This window comes from Schistocerca gregaria, chromosome 5 (genome assembly GCF_023897955.1).
Source record: "Schistocerca gregaria isolate iqSchGreg1 chromosome 5, iqSchGreg1.2, whole genome shotgun sequence".
Taxonomy (NCBI): Eukaryota; Metazoa; Arthropoda; class Insecta; order Orthoptera; family Acrididae; genus Schistocerca; species Schistocerca gregaria.
In genome coordinates this window covers 565,380,253-565,400,464 of record NC_064924.1, presented here as the reverse complement: position 1 = coordinate 565,400,464, position 20,212 = coordinate 565,380,253, and the positions used below count along the sequence as shown (strand labels likewise).

The 20,212-nt window shown below is 39.5% G+C and overlaps 1 protein-coding gene across 3 annotated transcripts in view; it reads right to left on the bottom strand.

Moving 5' to 3' along the window:
• The window catches only part of LOC126272884 (carcinine transporter), a 414,147-nt gene that overhangs the window by 142,018 nt on the left and 251,917 nt on the right, over positions 1-20,212 (bottom strand). For all 3 annotated transcript variants that reach the window (XM_049976130.1, XM_049976131.1, XM_049976132.1), the window contains one exon: positions 17,983-18,104. In XM_049976130.1, the coding sequence (XP_049832087.1) occupies positions 17,983-18,104 (122 nt within the window). The remainder of the gene's footprint in view (positions 1-17,982; positions 18,105-20,212) is intronic.

The window sequence follows — 20,212 nt, the reverse complement described above, 5'->3', positions numbered from 1 at the left end:
GAAGGTTCACCTGATTACCAACAGGTGACACCTGTAGTGAAATGTACAGCTGTCAGGGAGTAGAGGACTCAGAATTTGAAGAAATTCCTCTCTCTCTCTCTCTCTCTCTCTCTCTCTCTCTCTCTCTCTCTCGCTCTCTCTCTCCCCTCCCTTTTTTTCAGAAATAAAACAAGAATGTGTTATTCCATGTCCACTGGATGTGAAAATGGAACATGAAACACATGAACCAGAAGATAGGTTATTAGATCAGAGCATAGTAGAAGGGCAACAACCATTCAAGATCAGAATAGTGCACATGTTAAGAAACATGAATGGTCACATGGTCACTATAACTGGCAATATGAATACACTGCATAATAATATGGGTATTCGACATACTCAATTCACAACTCAGAACAACAAGAGAATGGAAGAAACACTTACAGAAATCAGAAGTCAATTTCGAAATGAAATGATCTATTTTGACTCATGAAACTGATAGTAAATCTATGGATCTATAAAAAAAAGAGATAGCATAAGTTCAAATGCAGGCCACTAATTTCATTCTAGATTTGTTTCTGTAATACAGCAAGTTGAAGAGAGTGCTGAACCATTGGCAGATGGGAAGATATAGGCATTATTCTCTGTAATATAAACCAAAATTTCCACAAAAACAAATGCACATATTTCAGCATTAAGAAATACAGCTTTGACTGTCCAGAATTCTTGCGTGTTGCAAGAAATGTTGGGTAACACTGCTTAGCAAAAAAGATAAATGTGATCCACTGAAGAAACAGGGGGCTGGCACCCTTCAGATTTTAGTAGCGTGGGGAAAATCGATGTAGTGATTGATGTCCCAGCAAGTACTGCAAAAAAGGTAAGGTTTGAACCTATACACCACTCACATGACATCAGCGGATTTTAAGAAAAAGTTTTTTTTTTAAGGAATACTTGTTTATCCAGAAACAACACAATTTGTGACATGAATTTATCATTACACAAATGCCAAATAATCATGGAATCAATTCAGTGAAAGACTTTTGTGAATCATGGTTTCCAAAACTAGGATACGTGAAAGACTGGAAGTCTAACAGTGAGATAATATGGGGACTTTGGAGAAAGCTTCCAGAGGACTCAAAATGCTATGCTGGGAGTAAGCATAAAATAGACAATGAGTTTTTGGAAAAGGTTGAGAATGAAGATCATTGGTGCAAAACTCATGAACAATGAAATTTCAGGCAAGTAAATGTGTCTAATATGGATGGCCAGAATGGGCCACAAATTAATATGATGGGCATAGTAACTTTCACAATAATACAACACAATGATGAGAAAAACTAGGTTCTACACAGGTCAAGGGCCTGGTGGGCACAGATAAAAGTAGTTGGCCCAAAGATGATACAAAACATATGTATTTTCAAGATGAGGTTAAGGGTAGGAGGACAAAGCATCATCTGAATGGAAAATGGTTTTGAGAGAGGAACTGTAACTGGAATACAACAAGTAGGCAAACAGTAACTGTAAGCACAGAATTGGTTGAACAAAACCAATTCAAAGAAAAAACTAACAATCAGAATTCGAGGCCAATGGAAATAAGCAGACTGAAGTAAAGGATCTATGTGAGAGTAGGTCAGAAGTACCGATCAAAAGGCAAGTTATCATTTCATATGACATTGGCTGACAAATGGACAAGGAAGAAGATGAGAAAGTATTAGTGAAGAAACTCAGTCTAATGTATGATATGTTTCAAGAATGGCAAATGAAGAAGGTGGTGACATGAGAGCGGCACCACCAACATTAAAGGGACATAAGGAGGACAGGGGGATAGCACAAAGATGATTGCCAAGATGATGTAGATGAAATAATCTCATTCACATGTTATGCAGAAAGACTCAATCCAATTAAAACAGTAACTTTTGAAGGAGATGAACACAGTCCAAACATGAGATTAGTGGAAAAATAAGTTGAGTCTCATGTTCAAGAAGCAAATGTGGAATGTTATCTTAATGAGAACGATTCAATTAGCAGCAGTTATGATGTATTTGCATTCCCTGGACAAGAGAGGTATAATGAAATAGACAACAGGCAAGCAATTGAGAAGAGCAAAAAAGATTATGTATCTGATGATGAAGTAACAACTATGCCCCTAAATACATTTGTAGATGTTGATGTAATGCAAGAACATACGGCAACCATGTGAGTAGATGGTGATAATGTAGTTTCCAGTTCTGACAGTTTCATGATATAAAAGAATGAGTTTGAGAAAAAGGCATATAGGTTCAAAGAAGATCTTCTGGTATCATTTCTGAATACAAATAAGGATGCCAGCCATAATGAGAGTGAGACAGACACTAGTAGGAATGAAGGGGAAATATGCTTATTACAACAATGTGTATTTACAGAATTTACTGCTACTCATTAGCACCCACCAAGAGAGTAGAAGGTGCTGAACACAAAAAAAACCAAGAAAATGATTATGTATGACACAGAGAAAAATGATAATGTGCCAAGCAGGAAATATAAGGTCACGAGTGCCATTTGTATCATTAAATGAAATTGAATGAGTGTTACAACGTCAAGCTGGGCACATATATTTCAAAACGACACAACACTTGTAAGTCACGGAGCAAGTTGACAAAGCAAGACATGCGAACATGGTCACACTTCAATGAGCACTGAGTCCAAGTCTAGCGGCCGCTGGCTGGCTGGCCTCTTAGGTGGCGCGGCTGCTGCATGGCTGGCAGACAGCGCCGCATGCAGAGGAAGTGCGTAATTGCATGGCGGCACTTTGAATGATCGGCGAGTCACAACACTTTTCCCCCCTTTGAAATTTTTTCACTGGTCTTGATGGAAGTGGCCTGTAGATTGCTAACATCCATAGGTATTGTTTGACTGGCCGTAAAGTCTCGAGGACGAGGCTTCCCGTACGGACGGAAGTGTCCCCGATGATAACGGGTCGAGATGACAGGAGATGTAGGGGTCGAATCTGTTAGGGCCCCGTGCATCAATCTCCCCATTAGGGAAAGTCCAATTGATATAATAGGAGACATGGATGATGTGTCGGCATCCGTAGGAGAAGTAGGCAAGTAGATTGGCTCTGACAGATGATGGTCATCCGGTTCCTGCATGGGCACGTCTCCTAGTGGTGTCTGTTCATGTACTAGCACTGAGATGACCGTGAGAGGGCTGTGTTGTGAGTAATGAGAGGTGCCAAGATCCCAAGTGTCAGGTAGAGCTGAAGGTGGTGTAGCGGCATTCGGAACAGGCATTGCTGGCACAAGAGGCCGAAGCTGGTCTGAATGATGCACTGCAACACCTGTGTCCATCTGGATTTCATACAGGCATCAGCCATGGTGTCGTAAGATGCAGCCCGGACTCTATTTTGGCTGCCTGCCATACCCACGTACCCAGACACAGTTGTCGGCGGTGAACCGGCCAAGCGAAGGCACCCGCGGTCATGAGGTGGAAGGCCGCAGAAGATGAAGTAGCGTGTGGGGCTGTCGGCCATGTAAGCGCTCAGCCAGGTTGTGGTCGCCCATGGGGGTGAAAAGGTAAGAAGCCAGAAACTGGAGAAGCGCATCGTCAGCAGCAGAAGAAGTAAGAAGTTTCCGCATCTGAGTCTTAAATGTGCGGACCAGTCGTTCAGCCTCACCGTTTGATTGTGGATGGAACAGAGGGGCCGTGACATGAATAACGCCGTGATGAGCACAAAAATCTGCAAATTCGGAAGAGGCAAATTGCGGACCATTATCAGTAACAAGAGTAGAGGGAAAGCCTTCCAAAGAAAAAATGCAGGCGAGAGCACTTGTGGTTGCCGTGATGGTAGGCGACCTGCAACGGACAATGAAAGGATAGTTAGAGTAGGCGTCAATTATGAGGAGCCAATAAGTACCTAAAAAGGTACCGCAAAGTCAGCATGAATGCGCTCCCAGGGCGTCTCAGGCGAAGGCCACGATGACAAAGATGACTTCGGGGCAGCAGCCTGTGACGCACAATGTGTGCTGTTTCAGAGATGATGCCAGGCCAGTACACATGACGGCGCGCCAGAGATTTTGTGTGAGACACACCCCAGTGCCCTTGTTGAAGGAGGTGCAAGACCGAAGCACGCAAAGATGCAGGTACCACAACATGCGGCGAAGCATTGTTGGTGGAAAGGAGGATAACACCTCCCTAGCCATGAGGCAGTAGCGCAAAGTGTAGTAGTTCCGCAACAGGTCAGAAGTTTTAGCGGACGGACGATCTGGCCAACCCTTCTGAATACATAAAACCCGGGAGAGGGTAGGATCAGAACCTGTAGCCGTCGCCAGCCGGTCCCCTGTGATGGGGAATCCATCCACAACCTGCTGCTCGGCAACATCCAGATGGAAACACAAAAGTTTGTCCCTATCGAATGCCAGATCAGGACCCATGGGAAGGGGAGACAGTGCATCAGCATTCACATGTTGAGCCGTCGGCCAGAAATGAATCTCATAATTCAAACGAGACAAGTAAAGAGCCCAATGCTGGAGGCGGTGTGCAGCCTTGTCAGGAAGTGACGATGATGGATGAAACAAGGAAACCAGCGGTTTGTGATCCGTAACAAGATGAAATTTTGACCCATAGAGAAAAACACTAAACATATGAAGAGCAAAAATAATGACCAACAAATCTTCTTTTTCAATTTGAGAATACTTTTGTTGGGCATCTGTGAGCATTTTGGAGGCATAAGCAATGGGTTATTCAGAGCTGTCTGAAAAATGGTGTGCAAGGAATGCACCGACCCTGTATTGAGAGGCGTCTGTAGCAAGAACAAGATGTTGGCCAGGTCGATAAGTAGCCAGGCACACATGACGCGGACCAGTGAAAAGGCACGTTTTTATGCAACAGGCAATGCAACAGCTGAGCCACCAAAGCAGCAGATATTATCCCCAAGAAGGCCTGCAGTTCCTTAACAGATGTAGGGCGAGGAAGAAATCGATCGCAGCAACAGTTTGCTGAAGTGGACGAATACCATCCCGAGAGTTGAAACCCCAAGTATGTGATAGATGCCTTAAAAAATTGTGATTTCTGAAGATTACACTTAAGACCGACAGTCCGTAAGACATGAAAAAGTGTGCAGAGGTTCTGAAGATGTTCTTCAGTGGTGGAGCCAGTGACAACAATGTCGTCCATGTAATTTATACACCCAGGGACAGAGAGCAATAATTGTTTCAAGAATTGCTGAAAGAGAGCAAGGGCACTGGCAACCCCGAATGGCAATCGTTGGTATTGATAGAGGCCAAAAGGCATGTTAAGGACCAGAAACTGCCGGGAAGCAATGTCGAGAGGAAGTTGTTGATAAGCTTCTGACAAGTCAATTTTAGAAAAATACTGGCCTCCCGGAAGTTTAGTGAACAATTCTTCAGGTCAGGGCATAGGGTAAGTGTCAATGAGGCATTGTGCATTTACAGTGGCTTTAAAATTGCCACAGAGATGAATATCACCATTGGGCTTAGCAACGACATCGACAGGAGAGGAGCACTCACTGGTAGTGACTGCAAGAAAGACCCAAGAAGTAGTGAGGTGATCCAGCTCCCATTTTACCCAATCACGAAGGGCCACAGGAATGGACCGAGCCCGAAAAAACTTAGGCCGAGCATTGGGTTTGAGCGTGATATAAGCTTCAAAGTCGTTTGCATGGCCTAACCCAGGAGAAAATGTTGTCGACAAGGAATCTAATTGACCATAAGGAATAGCATCAGAGACGATATTGACAGAGTCATCTATGGAGAACCCAAAAATGCTAAAGGCATCGAAACCAAAAAGATTCTCTGCGTTACTCTGGTCAACCACAAATATGGGAAAAGTGCAAACGATGGATTTGTAAGATACCTCAGCATTAAATTGTCCCAAGAGAGAAATCTTCTGTTTATTGTAAGTCCGTAATTGCCGAGTGACAGGTGATAGGAGTGGACAACCCAAGTGAAGACACATATGAGAATTAATTATAGTGGCAGCAGAACCAGTATCCACCTGCATGCGAACATCCCGACCAAAGATTTGGACAGTGAGGAATAACTTCCCTGAAAGGGAAGAACTGCAACTGACAGACAACACAGAATCAGAATCAGCGTCATGTTCATGAACATCATGTATGTGGTCGGATTTGCAAACGGAAGACACATGACCATTCTTTTTGTAATTGTGACACACAGCCCAACGTTGGGGATGATCCTCGCGTAAATGTTTCGTAAAACACCGCAGACATGAAGGAAGTTGCCGGGGGTTTTGCTGCAGTTTCTTAGAGGATTGTTTACAGTTAGGCCAAGGCTGCGCATGGGAGCGTACTGGGGCCATGTCGGCGAGTGGGGACATGCTGCACGCATCGTCAACAGTGCACAGAGGTTGTCTTTCCCCAACGTCACCCCACACCTCTATTTGCACACCAATGGCGCGAGAAATTTCAAAAGACTGCGCGTTGGATAGGACCTCATCTAGTGTCGGATTTGCCAACTGAAGGGCACGTTGCCGAACTTCTTTGTCGGTCGCCAACCAGATAATAGCATCCCATACCATGGAATCCACATAGGATTCTTTGTGAACATCAATAACAAATTGGCACTTTCGACTGACGCCGTGAAGTTCAGAAGCCCAAGCATGATAGGATTGATGTGGTTGTTTTTGACAAAGATAAAAGGCAATACGAGAGGCTACCACGTGTGTTTGCTTTTGAAAGTAGACAGACAGAAGTGAGCACATTTCAGCAAAGGACAAAGACCCAGGCTCTTTCAAAGGAGACAATTGCGACAACAACCAATACATTTGAGGTGAAATCCAGGAAAGGAACAGAGACTTACGTTGGTTCGTCCGTGACATGAAATGCCAAGAAGTGCTGTTGAAGACGTTTTTCATAATCAGACCAGTCTTCCGCCGTCTTGTTGTAAGGAGGAATAGAAGGTATAGCCAATGACAAGAAACGCCCCGCATTTGACGCCGCGACAAAATCTCGAATCGCTGATGTTAGAAGCGTTTGCTGTTCAACAAGACTTTGCAATAATTGCTCGACAGTAGCCATGGAAACCTGTGGGTCAACTATGAGAAGGAAAAATCCCATCCTCGTCGCCAATTGCTATAACGTCCAGTTGAGCACATATATTTCAAATCGACACAACATATAAGTCACAGAGCAAGTTGACAAAGCAAGACATGTGAACACAGTCACACTCGAATGAGCACTGAGTCCAAGTCTAGGGTCCGCTGGCTGGCTGGCCGCTTCGGTGGCGCGGCTGCTGCATGGCTGGCAGACAGCGCTGCATGTAGAGGATGCACGTAATTGCGCGGTGGCACTTTGAATGATCGGCGAGGTACAATGGAATCTGTAGAATTTATTAGGACATATGAAAATGACAGTTTTGGAAATGGTTCAGAGGATTACCATGTTTAGGATGTTATGGAATCACAAGGAGAAGGACCTGACTTTACACTAATTGTGGATAAAATTGACAGTTCAGCAACAGAACAAAAGGGTGAATTTTACCAGGAATGAAAGAAGAAAAAAGGGTGTGTCCTGATACACCCAGGTGAGTGCTAAATAATGAACATCATCTGGATGTTATTAACACGAACCATTTTTCAAACAGCCATATATAAAACTTCCTGGCAGATTAAAACTGTGTACCTGACCGAGACTCGAACTCGGACCTTTGCCCTTCGCGGGCAAGTGCTCTACCAACTGAGCTACCGAAGCACGACTCACGCCCGGTACTCACAGCTTTACTTCTGCCAGTATCTGTCTCCTACTGCAATTAGCACCTGCCTGTATACAGAATCAAGTTATTTCTCTGCTTTCTCTTTTTGCAAGAAAGTGCTATCGCTATACAGAAGTGCCCTTCATGTTAAACACTTCAGTGGCAGTATTAATAAGAGCATTAGGCAAAATTTCGGGAAATGAGAAAAGATCTCAAGTTGCTAATTGTGTAGATGATCTGATGATAGGTACAAAATTCTGGGAAGTACATTTAGAACTGATGGACAAAAAGAAATTAGGTTCTTGGAGCATATAGAACCAACCAGTGATATTAAGCACAAGTCAAAGAACATGGAAGCTATAAGGAACTGTCTGGTACCTAACACATTCAAAAGTATTTCTACGTATATATTCATTTTACCAGTAGTATATTGAGGAACAAGCTTTCAATGACCTAAACCTAAACAATTTATTGTAAAAGCATAGCAGTTTTGTGCTGTCTCCTGAATGCGATCTGGCTTTTGTTAAGTTGAAAGAGTGTCTGTCCAAAAATACTGAATTGTTTCATCCAGACATGTATAAGCCATTACTCTTGGCTACAGATAGTTCTGATTTTTGTGTAGGATATCAGATTTTTCAGGAACAACAGGTAAGAGATCACATAATTTACAAATCAACTGGTTCCAATAGTCGAGTTTTGATGAAATTTGACAAACCCTATATGACATCAGAAAAGGGGGCATTAGCTACAGTTCGGGAATGCATAAAATTTAAATATTATTTGTGGGGTAAAAAATTATTGTCCACACTGAACACAAAGAGCTAATTTTCCTAAATGATTACAGGCAATTACATAACAGGTTGGCTAGATGAGCCCTACTTCTTCAGGAATCTGATCTGGAAATAAGAAAAGTAAAAGAGGTACATAACTGGGTTCCTGATGCTTTGTCTATACTGTGTGAGAATGATGACAAGATAAACATAAGGGGGGAAGATGATGGCTCATTCAGATTTAAGTATTTAGAAGTAGAAGGGAAAGACAAAATTAAAGACATCTGCAAGAACATGAGGCAATATCAAAATGCAGACAATTGTCTGAAATTGGTAAAAATTAAGTTTCTTGCTGTCGACAGTATTAAAATCGAACCCTCAACAAAATTTATAAAAGTGTTTTATGTATGAGGAAGAAAAAGGATTCTGAAAGCTTTGTCTAGACTGCCCGAGAATGACAACAAGATGAACAGAAGGGGGGAAGATGATGACACATTCAGATTTAATTATTTCAAAGCAGTAAAAGGGAAGGACAAAATTAAAGACATCTGTGAGAACATGAGGTGATATCAAAATGCAGACAATTGTCTGAAATTGCTAAAAATTAAGTTTAGTGCAGTCGACAGTATTAAAATCAAACCTTCAACAAAATGTATTCTGAAACTTGAAGAGTATGTTGGCCTTCCCACTATATACAAGAAGTCATCAATTATTTCCATTTACCTTGTGACCATTGCAGTGTTAGAAAATGCACTGATGATATATGGGAATGTATCACATTTAACAATTTGGTAAGAGAACAGCTGAGAGGATTAGATCTTGCAGTTTGTACCAAAAGGCTAAAGTAGCTAATACTACCAGCAGAAGTTTGATGCAGACTATAAGAGCCAAATGATGTGATGGAAATAGTCAGGATGGATTTGTTTGGTCCTTTGTCAAAAAGCATCTGATGGTTTTACCCATATTTTAGTAGTAGTAGATGTGGTTCCCAAATTTATCAAATTGTATCCTTTGTGTGAACCAAGGGCCAAAGCACCTTATAATAAAATGACTAAAGAGTAAAGTCGGAAAACCTCAATGGATTCTATCCAATAAGGAGTCCCAATTTTGTTCAAAATTATGGAGGGAAGGAGTGACTGAAAATCAAGTACAAGAAATCCACATGTCAGCATATCGGCCAACCAGCAATTCAGCTGTGAGGTATATGCGTGAAATAGGAAAGCTATGTCGTACATATTGTCACCACAATCACCAGTCATGGGAAAAATATGAACTGGAATTTGAAAATATTATAAATACTTTCAAACTGACCGCACAGCATTCTCTCCTGAAGAGATCTTGCAAGAAAGGAATTCCAATTGTTTAATTGGGGATTTAATAGAGTTTCCTCTACATACAGAAAGTGATATTGATGAAAAGAAAGAGATACTAGAAACTAATGTAAATAAGCAAGCAGAAGCCAGGATTTGTAGGCACGATGCAAAGTTAAACAGTAGTTAATTTAATATTGCTGACTTAGTTTTGGTTAAGACCCACGAAAAATCAAGTGAGATCAACCACAACATGAGTTTCAAGTTCATGTATAATAGTCCATCTGTAACTATGAACTATCCCAATAGCAATACATATTACTTAGTGTTTCCTATTCCCAGGAAACTGTTAGGAGTACAGAATATTACAGATCAAAGAAAATGTGAACCAAGAATTGTGACTGATAGTAACCAGACTTAAAAGAATATCCAGAATAATTAAAAAATAAACAAACTAACATGTAATATTAATGAAGAAAAGTAGGAAAAAATATTTAAAATATTCAAAGTTTATATTTCTGTGTATATATAAAATTATTGGCTTTGCGTCTATCTAAAATATACCTTGTAAATTCCAGATATGTTAAAACACAAACACAAAATATTAAGGTATGGTTATAAGAGGAAAAAACGTGTTTATGATAAAAATTGCCTCACTAGTGAGTGACAAATTATATGAAATATTTAAAATTGCGAGAAAAGGACTTTAAGTAACCAAAAGCTGGAACAAAGCGAAAGAAACACTTAGGAATAAAGAATGCTACAGGGCGCATTGTCCTACTGAAAATTACATATATAACAAGTCATAAATGTTATTACAACAAAAACAATATAATGTAATTGGATACATAAAAAATCTACTCATCAAGTGGTGGCGGAACATGCACGTAAAAGAAGGTTATAATTATGCAGTCTTTCGGAGCCAGCGGCTTCTCCTCCTGGCAGAAGGGTTGAAAGGAAAGAACGAGGGTTGAAGAAAAATAACTGGGGAAATCTAGGAAAAGGGGTAGGTTTAGGAAAAGTCACCCAGAACTGCATGTCAGGGGAGACTTACCAGATGGGATTAGAAGGAAAGACTGATTGTTGGGGACTGTGCCGTACGAGATTTGAAAACCTGGGGCTTCAAGGTGGAAGACAGGGCAAGATGCCAGACAGAGATTACTGCTAAAACATCATGCATGAGTTAATAAAAGTAAAAAGCTAAGTGCATTGTATGTAACAGAGGTGGGAGGGGGACAGCAAAAAACAGACAGTTAAGAAAATAATAGGTGTTGAAAACTAAAATGGAGTGAAGAAAGGTGTGGTTACTGTGAAGAAATGCTGAGATGGAAGAAATTAACATGAATTAAGGCCATGTGGATGGCAAGAACCAAGCATGTGTTGTAGTACTGCAGAGTTCTAAGAAACTGGAGTTTGGGGGAAGAATCAAGATGCTGTGTGTGGTGAAACAGGCACCAAAGTCATGCCAGTCATGTTGTAGAGTATACTCTGCAACAGGATACTGTGTGTTGGCAGTATACACCCTCTGCCAATGCCCATACATCCTAATTGATAATTTGGTGGTAGTCATGCCAATGTAAAAGGGCAAACAGTGTTTACGTAATAGGTGGTATATGATGTGTTGTTTCATAGGCGGCTCTCCCTTTGATAGTATATGTTTTGCCAGTCACAGAGCTGTTACACGTGGTGTAAGAGGGTGCATAAAGGAAGTCTTGCAGTGGGGCTGGTCAAAGGGAGCCATATGGTAGGAAGAAAAGCGCAGAAGGAGCATAGGGTCTGACAAGGGTACTGCGGAGTTTTGGAGGGTAACAAAAAGCTATTGTAGATGTGGTGGGCAAAATCTGAGACAGAATAGATCCCATTTCAGGGCACATTTTTGGAAGTCATGGCCTTGTCAAAGTAGCTGATTAATACATTAAAGATCAGATAATACTGAGAGACAAGTGGTCTGCTCTGAAGTTGTTTCTTGGAGGGATCAGCAGTGCCAGGATTGCATGTGATGGCCCAGGAAATATACATTTGAACTAGGCTGGTGTATGTCCAGTGAAATCTGAGGTGAGGATGGTGGTGTACTACTGTAAAGAGCCTGCATCAGAACAAGTATGGAACTAGTGCTACAACATGACCTTGGTTCTTGCCTCCCACCTGGCCAAAATTCAAGTTAATTTCTTCCATACAGCTTCAGCATTCGAAGCAAATGTAATTCACATTTCAATCAGCTTTCTGTACCAAGTATTATGCAAGTTTCACTGCTTTTCAGGAGCATTTCAAATTCTGGCACTTTGTTGTGAATGCTTCACCAGTTTACCATTAGGGTTTCAATACTCTCATCTGTGTGAAGCATTTCGCATAAACTTACTCTCATACTTCTGAGTTTCTTACAGCTATCATCATATGGACTGGATGGAGAGCCACCTAACCTAATAAACCCTTGTGTGTATCCCATGCACAAGTCAGTTACCTGAGTAGCAGCCTCTGATGTGTAGTGCACACTTGATACATGTAGGGAGATCCTACAGTTCTCAACCCTATGGTGCAAGCCCAAGAAGTTGCAGGCCAACTTGTCACAGAAAATTTGAAGTCTCTGGTTCATTCCTCCCACGTGACACATAACCAAAGGGCCACAATCAGTTCTGATGATAATGCTGCATATTGTAAGTTTTGTTAAAACTGCAGACATAGGGCTGGTCTTCTCAACCTTCTCTGCCAGTCACTGGAATGACACAAGTATGACCTTGGAGCCCAAACAAGAAGCATCATTTGTTCAAACACACACCACAATCTGCAGTTGGTTGCACCCTATTCCCTCAATGGCTGCTGGAAAGCCTCTTCAACACGGTGAACGAGGCCTCAAGGCATACGCACTGAGTACACCTGGTGTCCTTCTCTGTCCCTTGCTGCCATTTCCCTAATGGGTACCATCATTCACTGTATGTTTGAACTGCTGATGATTAATAGATACCTACCCTTTTGTGTTTTCTTCCTCTTGACAAAGGACAAAATAGGTTTCCCCAAAATAGGTGAAATGAGTCCCTTTGGCTCAGTTTCATTTTAAGTGAAAGACAGCATCTCAAACTTGTTGGTTAGGGGAATCAGCAAAACACCCTGAGTCCTCCCAGTTACCCATCTACCCTGTATAGGATGCCTAGATCTATCATTGCCATGCCATTTGCAGGCAAGCGGATGAGTAATGACAGATTCTGTACTTTCTGCAGAGCAGATAGGATCCACAGGAGAAATAGTACTCAAGGTATCTCTGGTACCAGTATCACAGGTACTCCCTCTCATGAACTCTTCCAACACATTGATTTGCAGAAGCTGCCAACCATTTGACAATAATCAGGGCAATTTCCAGCTATGTACAAATATCAACCAATTCATTCCATTTCTGAAAACAGCATTCACAGTGGGGCTGCATTTTGGCTAGTGCAGTGTATTACAGGGCAATGAAAAAAAACTTTAATTATCTTTTAATCTCTTGAGATAAAAAATTTCGAATTCCATGTAAGAATTGAAGAATATACACAAAATTAGATTTCTACTATGTCAACACAAAAACCTGCAGTAAAAATTACTAGTTTCCTAAATCAATAGTATTTCCATTGCTATGGTGAGAAGAAGGTAATTATTGTGACTTGCCACAGCATACTTTCCATACAACTATAATTTCCTTAGACTTTCAGCAAGGTTTTATTGTGGAAACTATTAAAAGCATCTCACACTGAAGTCCACACTAGATTCCAAGTTTCTGTAAAAAAGATTGCCAACTTAGGGAATGTTGCATTTGTTAAAATTTTGGATGCTTTTTTCACTGTTTCTGCAAGAGTGTTCTGACCTGTTGTGATTACCATGGGGGATAATCTCTGTCATTTATTAATTTGTTTGGTATAAATCTCTCAATTGCTGTTAATACCATTTCTCTGTATTCACACCACATCTTGTCTACACTTACATTGTTAATTTGGAAGGAGTGGAGATTGCCTCTCAGGAAGGCATTGTGTGAATTTTTATGTGCTGTTTTGATGTTTTGAATAGATATATTTTACATTTATTTTTGGTGGATTAGGAAGTTACAGTATTCACTCTCACTATGATAATCCTGTGTTCGCTAATCCCTCTGTCTGTTTTGATGCTTGTTATTAGCTCAGAATTATTTGTTGCTAACAGGTCAAGTATGTTTTCACAACTGTTTACTCTTTGAGAGGGCTCATGAACAAATTGCTTGAAATAATTTCAGAGTATGCATTTACTATAATTTAGTATGATGTTTTATTCGTACTTCATGATTGAAACATGTATTTTTGCCAACATGTCAAAGGTACCACCAACTATAATTGTTTATTTTATTCTCATTCACAAAAAAGACTTCTACCCATACTAACTCAAAACAATCTACTTCAACTTTGCTACAAGATAAACTACTTCTAACAGCAACAAACACACCACCACCAACTGTGTTTAGCCTATCCTTTCTGAACTCTGTCAGGTTCTTCACAAAAATTTCGGATGAATTTATCTCCAGCTTTAGCCAGCCAGCTTTCAGTGCTTGTAAGAATTTGAACATCAGTGCTCTATATTAGTGCTTGGAGTTCTGGTACTTTCTCCACACAGCTGTGACAATTTACAACTGTTTTGTCAATGGTTCTTAGATCTACTTTCTTACCTGCACCCTTTGAGACTGAAGCCGCTTTTGTGTTTCCCCTGAGATGCTCTTAACCCAAAAAACTTCCCAGACTATGCCACACAGCCCCCACCACTTGTGTAGCCACCCCCTGTATGTAACCTATTTAGCACAACCCAAAAAGCCCACCAACCTATGGCATAAGTCAAGGAATCTGCAGCCTACATGGCTGCAGAACCATGTGTGCCTCTGATTCAGACCCTCCACTCAGCTCTGTACCAGAAGTTCACAATTGGTCCCGTCAACTACTGCAAATGGTGAGCTTGGCTTTTGTCTTGCAAGGAGCAAACTGTTTTTCACCTTCATGAAATTATTGCTTTCCATAGGTAGAGAACCTGATTCATCACCATTAAAATAATTGCTCAACAAATTTAAGCATAACAGTAGCCAGAAATAACATCAAATCATCTTAGATATAATACTGTTCATATTGAATGTGAAGAATTATCAGTGCAGATGGTATGTAAAATGTTATATATTTGATAACATGCAGTGAAGGTTTTAAGTGTCTTACCATTGGTGTACTTAACATACAACCAGAATCTCTTTGGATTTTCTGCCAGATTTCAAGACAAGAGTTTCATTGTGCAATTATTAAAGGCATCTCACATTGAAATCTGCACAATATTTTGAGATTCTGTAAAACTTCATCAACTTAGGGATTTTGTGTTCTTTTAACACTTTCAAGACCAAGCTTGAGCATAGTTCAGGCCACAAATTTGAATTAAAAAAATGACACTGAGTATATGTTGGGGCGTGATTTTCATGATGTACAAGCCATCTGTCACCCAAAAACTGAACTCTTTGCATATGAGAACAATGTATGGACATCTTGCTACCTGTCCCTTGAGTGGTGCTGCCTTCTGTTGCCAATTTCTAGAATTATTTCAAAAGAAACATTAGCGAATGTTGCAGCTGTTGTTGGGAATGGCTGAGCCAATATGATGGTACTGATGTAATTTCATACACATACTCATTGAGTTTTGCAGTTTGCTGTAATTCTGCCACAAATATGTCATGTTTGTTGAGTGAGCAACAAATTTTGGAAGCTCAAGAGGAAGACATTGGTCAATACTCACTTCATACTGTTTTTTCTGGGAGGATAATTATACTTTCTGTCATAATTATTTTAAAACATATAATCTATCAGAGAACTGCAGTAAATATGAAAAATAAATCTTGAAGCTTGGTCTTTTTTTAGTATGAATTGCTCTTGAAGATACATCAATTACTTATGTGCCAGTAATGACAGATAATGACAAATGGCTGGTTTCCTAGGCCCAATATTTTTCAATGTGGCTGGTCTCCAATGTGTTCAATTTGCCGTGCTTTTTCGTTGATTTTGCAACAGTGACCTGACTTTTTTGTATACTATGGGGGATCAGTACTGTCTCTTACTAATTTATTTGGTATAAATCTCTCAGTTACTGTTGATAATGTTTCCTTTCAACCAAGACACATTCAGTCTACACTGACATAGTTTGGAATGAATGAAAATTCTCTCGTAGAATGGTACCATCAAATTTTCACCTGCTTTTTTAAGTATATATATTTTACATTTATTTTTGACTAGCTTAGCACCTGCTGCTTCGCTCACATAGACTGTAAAGCCTGCAAAGATTTTTTTGTTTTTATTTAATCAAATTTTTATGATGTTCACAAATTGCAACACCTTCTAAGCATTTCACACAAATTATATCCATATAAGATGGTCTTTTCTGAATGTACTTGTGATCAAAAAGTAATTCTGTTAGCTGGAGTCCAACATTTTTGTTAATCATGCCTTTTGCATTCTTGTGGAGATATTTCCATAGAAACTTCCCTCTTGTAACAAATATTTCTTTATATATCGATATAACTAAGAAATGAAATACCAAATTTCATAAATTTAGCTTTAAATTTTTTTTAACACAATGAAACATCTTCTTAAGAATTTGCATCAGATATTGCACCCCCTTAGGGATTGAATTTCCAGAAACACAGAAACTCATATTTTTTTAAATTTCTAACCAAGAAGTTAAATACCATCTGTCATAGATGTAGCTTTAAAAATTCTTTCATAATTATTTTCAAAAAAACTTTCACCTACTATTTTACCCCCTTAGTAATGCTGAAACATGTATTTCTTTATTTCTAACTGATAAACGAAATACCAGTTTTCATAGGACTAATTTCAAAATTGCCTTAATAGTGACATTTTTCAAACAAAAAAAAAAAAAAATCATCTCCTATTTCACCCTCTTAGGAGTGGAATTTCGTACAATCCCTTCTTAAACAATATACGATCCACACTCTCTCCTAACCTCAATTTTCTATCCTTAGCAGTTTGGACTGGGCAATGATAAGACAGTGAATCAGTCTGACCCTACTCTGCCCTCTTAGGAGTTGGATTTCCAAAAACAGTGAAACATGTATTTTTTTTCATCTCTAACCAAGAAACCAAGCACAAATTTTCAAAGTTTTAGCTTGAACAATGCTTTCATAATGAAATAGTTTTCTAAAACATTTCACTCACTATCTGACCCCCTTTGGGGTTGAATTTCCAAAAACAGTGACATGCATCCCTATTTTTGTAACAGGGAAGCCACAGACAGATTTTTATAGTTTTGCTTCAAAAATACTTGCACGATGAAATATTCCCATAAAAACTTTCTTCTCCCATTCCTCCATCAAAGGGGTTGAATTTCCAAAAACAGTGATACACATTTTTTTTATTTATGAGGAGCAAAATTTAAATTTTCAGAGATTTAGCTTTAAAATACTTTCATAATAAAATATTGTTATAAAAAATCTCAGGCCTTATTTTACCCCCTTAGGCGTTCAGTTTCCAAAAACACTGAAACACATACTTCTTTATTTGTAACCAAGAAGTCAAATACCAATGTTCATACATGTAGCTTTAGTGGTTCTTTAATAAAAATATATTTTCAAAAGAAGCTTTCACCCACTATTTCACCCCCACAGGGTCAAATTTCCAAAAATGCTGAAACGTGGATTTCTTTTTTTCTGACCATGAAAACAAATACCAATTTTTGCATGTCTAGCTTCAAAATTACCCTAATGGCAACATTTTTCAAGAAAACCTTTCATACCCTATTTCACCCTCTTAAGGTTGAAATTTTGAAAAATTGCATCTTGAATAGTGCCTACTGTATAAAATCCACACCTCCAAATATCAAGATTCTATCCTTACTGGTTTGGGATGGGTAATAATGAATTAGTCAGTCAGTCAGGACATGGCCTTCCATATATAGGAATGGGTTTGGATGTTGTAGAACTCAGTTTCATTACAGTGACTTTGTGGTCCCTAATCCCTGTATCCATCATAATGTTCCCTTTTTGCTCAGGGTTATTTGTTGCTAATCAAGTGTGTTTTCACAACCATTTACACTTTGAGTGGGCTCCTGAACAAACTACTCAACATAATTTTTGGATAAAGCATGTAGTACAATTTCAGACAATAAAAAATTAGTGTTTCAGCATATTCTATTTTAAAGAAATTGCAAAAATGATAAATAATACAAGAGCATTCTTACCAATTCAGTGTAATTAATGTAGTCTTAAGTCGCATGTTTGGTGTCCTGCACAGAGCCATAACACCTGGAGTCTCATGTAAACGTTTCTCTTCACTAATTGAACGTTTTAAAGTCATGCGTTGCTAGTGAACAAAGAAAACTTTATTAACATTTCTTTACATTAACTGGTTTATTTTAAGGCACCAGTATATGATGTAAGACTATGAGGAGTCTATATGAGCACATGACTATAATGCATGGTTCAAATTTTCACAACAACTTTAGGTTGTACAAGAAGATCCTAAGGAAATTGATTTGTAAAACTCAGCAACTGCACAATAACAGATATATAAGTGAATGCAACAATAAATTTATGGCAATGCAGGACACTGTCAACGGAACACCGAAAACCAGTAACAACCTGAAGCAAGGAAAGTATATGTGGGGTGTTCAATAAGTAATGCAACACATTTTTTACTTGCCAAATTTCAGTTGAAATTTGTTGGACATCATGGAATATTTCTGCTTCAGCACATATAATTTCTTGAAGTTCCAATAGGTGGTGGCACTATTCATAGCCATCAAAATGGCATCTGTAATGGAGGTGTGTTCCAAGCAGAGAGCTGTCACTGAGTTTCTTTTGGCAGAATATCCGAGCATCATGGATATTCATAGCTGCTTGAAGAAAGAGGCAGAGACATTGCAGTGAACAAAGTCACAGTAGGTTCATGAGTGAGGCTTCTGCCATGATGATAAAGACACGTAAATGTGCCCAATCTCCCGTGTGCTGCCTGGCCACACACACCCTCCAGAAAAAGAAGAAATGACTTCAGCATGTTTGTTGACACAAAAATGCAAATGAACTTCTGTTTCTACATGACAATGTGAGGCCTCACACTAGTCTGTGCACCTGAGCAGAGATTACAACAGTTAACTGGACTGTCCTTCCTCATCCTGGTACAGCCCGGATCTCGCTCCTTCTGACTTTCATCAGTTTGGCCCTATGAAGGATGCACTCTGTAGGAAGCAGTATGTATATGATGGGGAGGTTATTGATGCAACAAAATGTTGTCTCCTGCATCGACTAGTAGAGTGACACCACACAGTCATACAGACTCTCCCAGTATGCTGGCGAAAGGCTGTCATTGCATTGTGTTAAATGGAGATTATGTTGAAAAACAGGGTTTTGTAGCCAGAAGAGTGAGGAGTAATACAGTGTATTGGAATCCTGAATAAAATCAACTTGCTTTCAGGAAAAAATTGTTGCATTACTTACTGAAAGCCCATTGTATACATGCTACAGTAGTAATCTAGTTACAGGCACAAGAGAAATGTGTGATACATTTAATCTACACTTCACCAGCAGTGCTAATAGCCTATCATCTGTGTGTACATTCCCTTCTAAAGCATTCATAATGTAAAGTACAACAATGGTAACATCAATATTTTAACACTTTCATTCATACATTAAGTTCTGAAAATTATGTGATTGATGAAGCAGTCATGCTTCTAGCACCAATGGATTGCAAAAACAGTTGACATTCAAAATACTAAAACACTATGTGACATTATCAACTGTTCTATCTATATGTGTTGGCATTTTCGTGCAGCTTTCAAGTGGACTAAGACAGTTCCACTATTCCGGAAAGGCAATAGGCACCACGTTAATTACCTTACCTCCAACCTATTAAACTTCCATAGTTGAAAAGTTCACCAACATACATCTAATGATTTTTCTTGAAACAAACTTATTATCAGAACACCAGTTTGGCTTTTGGAAAAGCAGATCAATGAGTGATGCAGTTTTCATTGTCACAGACTACATTATACAAATGTGTTTAGTGAGAAATACTATCTCCTGCGCCCGTTACAGACATCACAGAAGCAGATGATCTTTTAAACCACTCCCGGCTGTTAGATAAGCTGGAAAGTTATGGAATTAGAGGTGTCTGGAATGAGTGGTTCCACTTGTATCTTTCAAATAAGAAACAACTGGTTGAGCTAACAACTTAACAAAGAAGAAAGTCCATTCAAGGCTTCAGCCTAGGGCCTTTCGTCATATGCTATACATCAATGACTTATCAAAAATTTGCTATCTGTAGTTCCTGCCATTTTTCTGACAACATTAACCAGATCTTCTGGAATGCCTCACTGGAATGTGTGAGGACTGTAATAATTGATACCAGTTACTTCATTACTGGCTATTTAACAACAAACTACTGCTAAATAAGAGCAAACAGCCTACACAGCC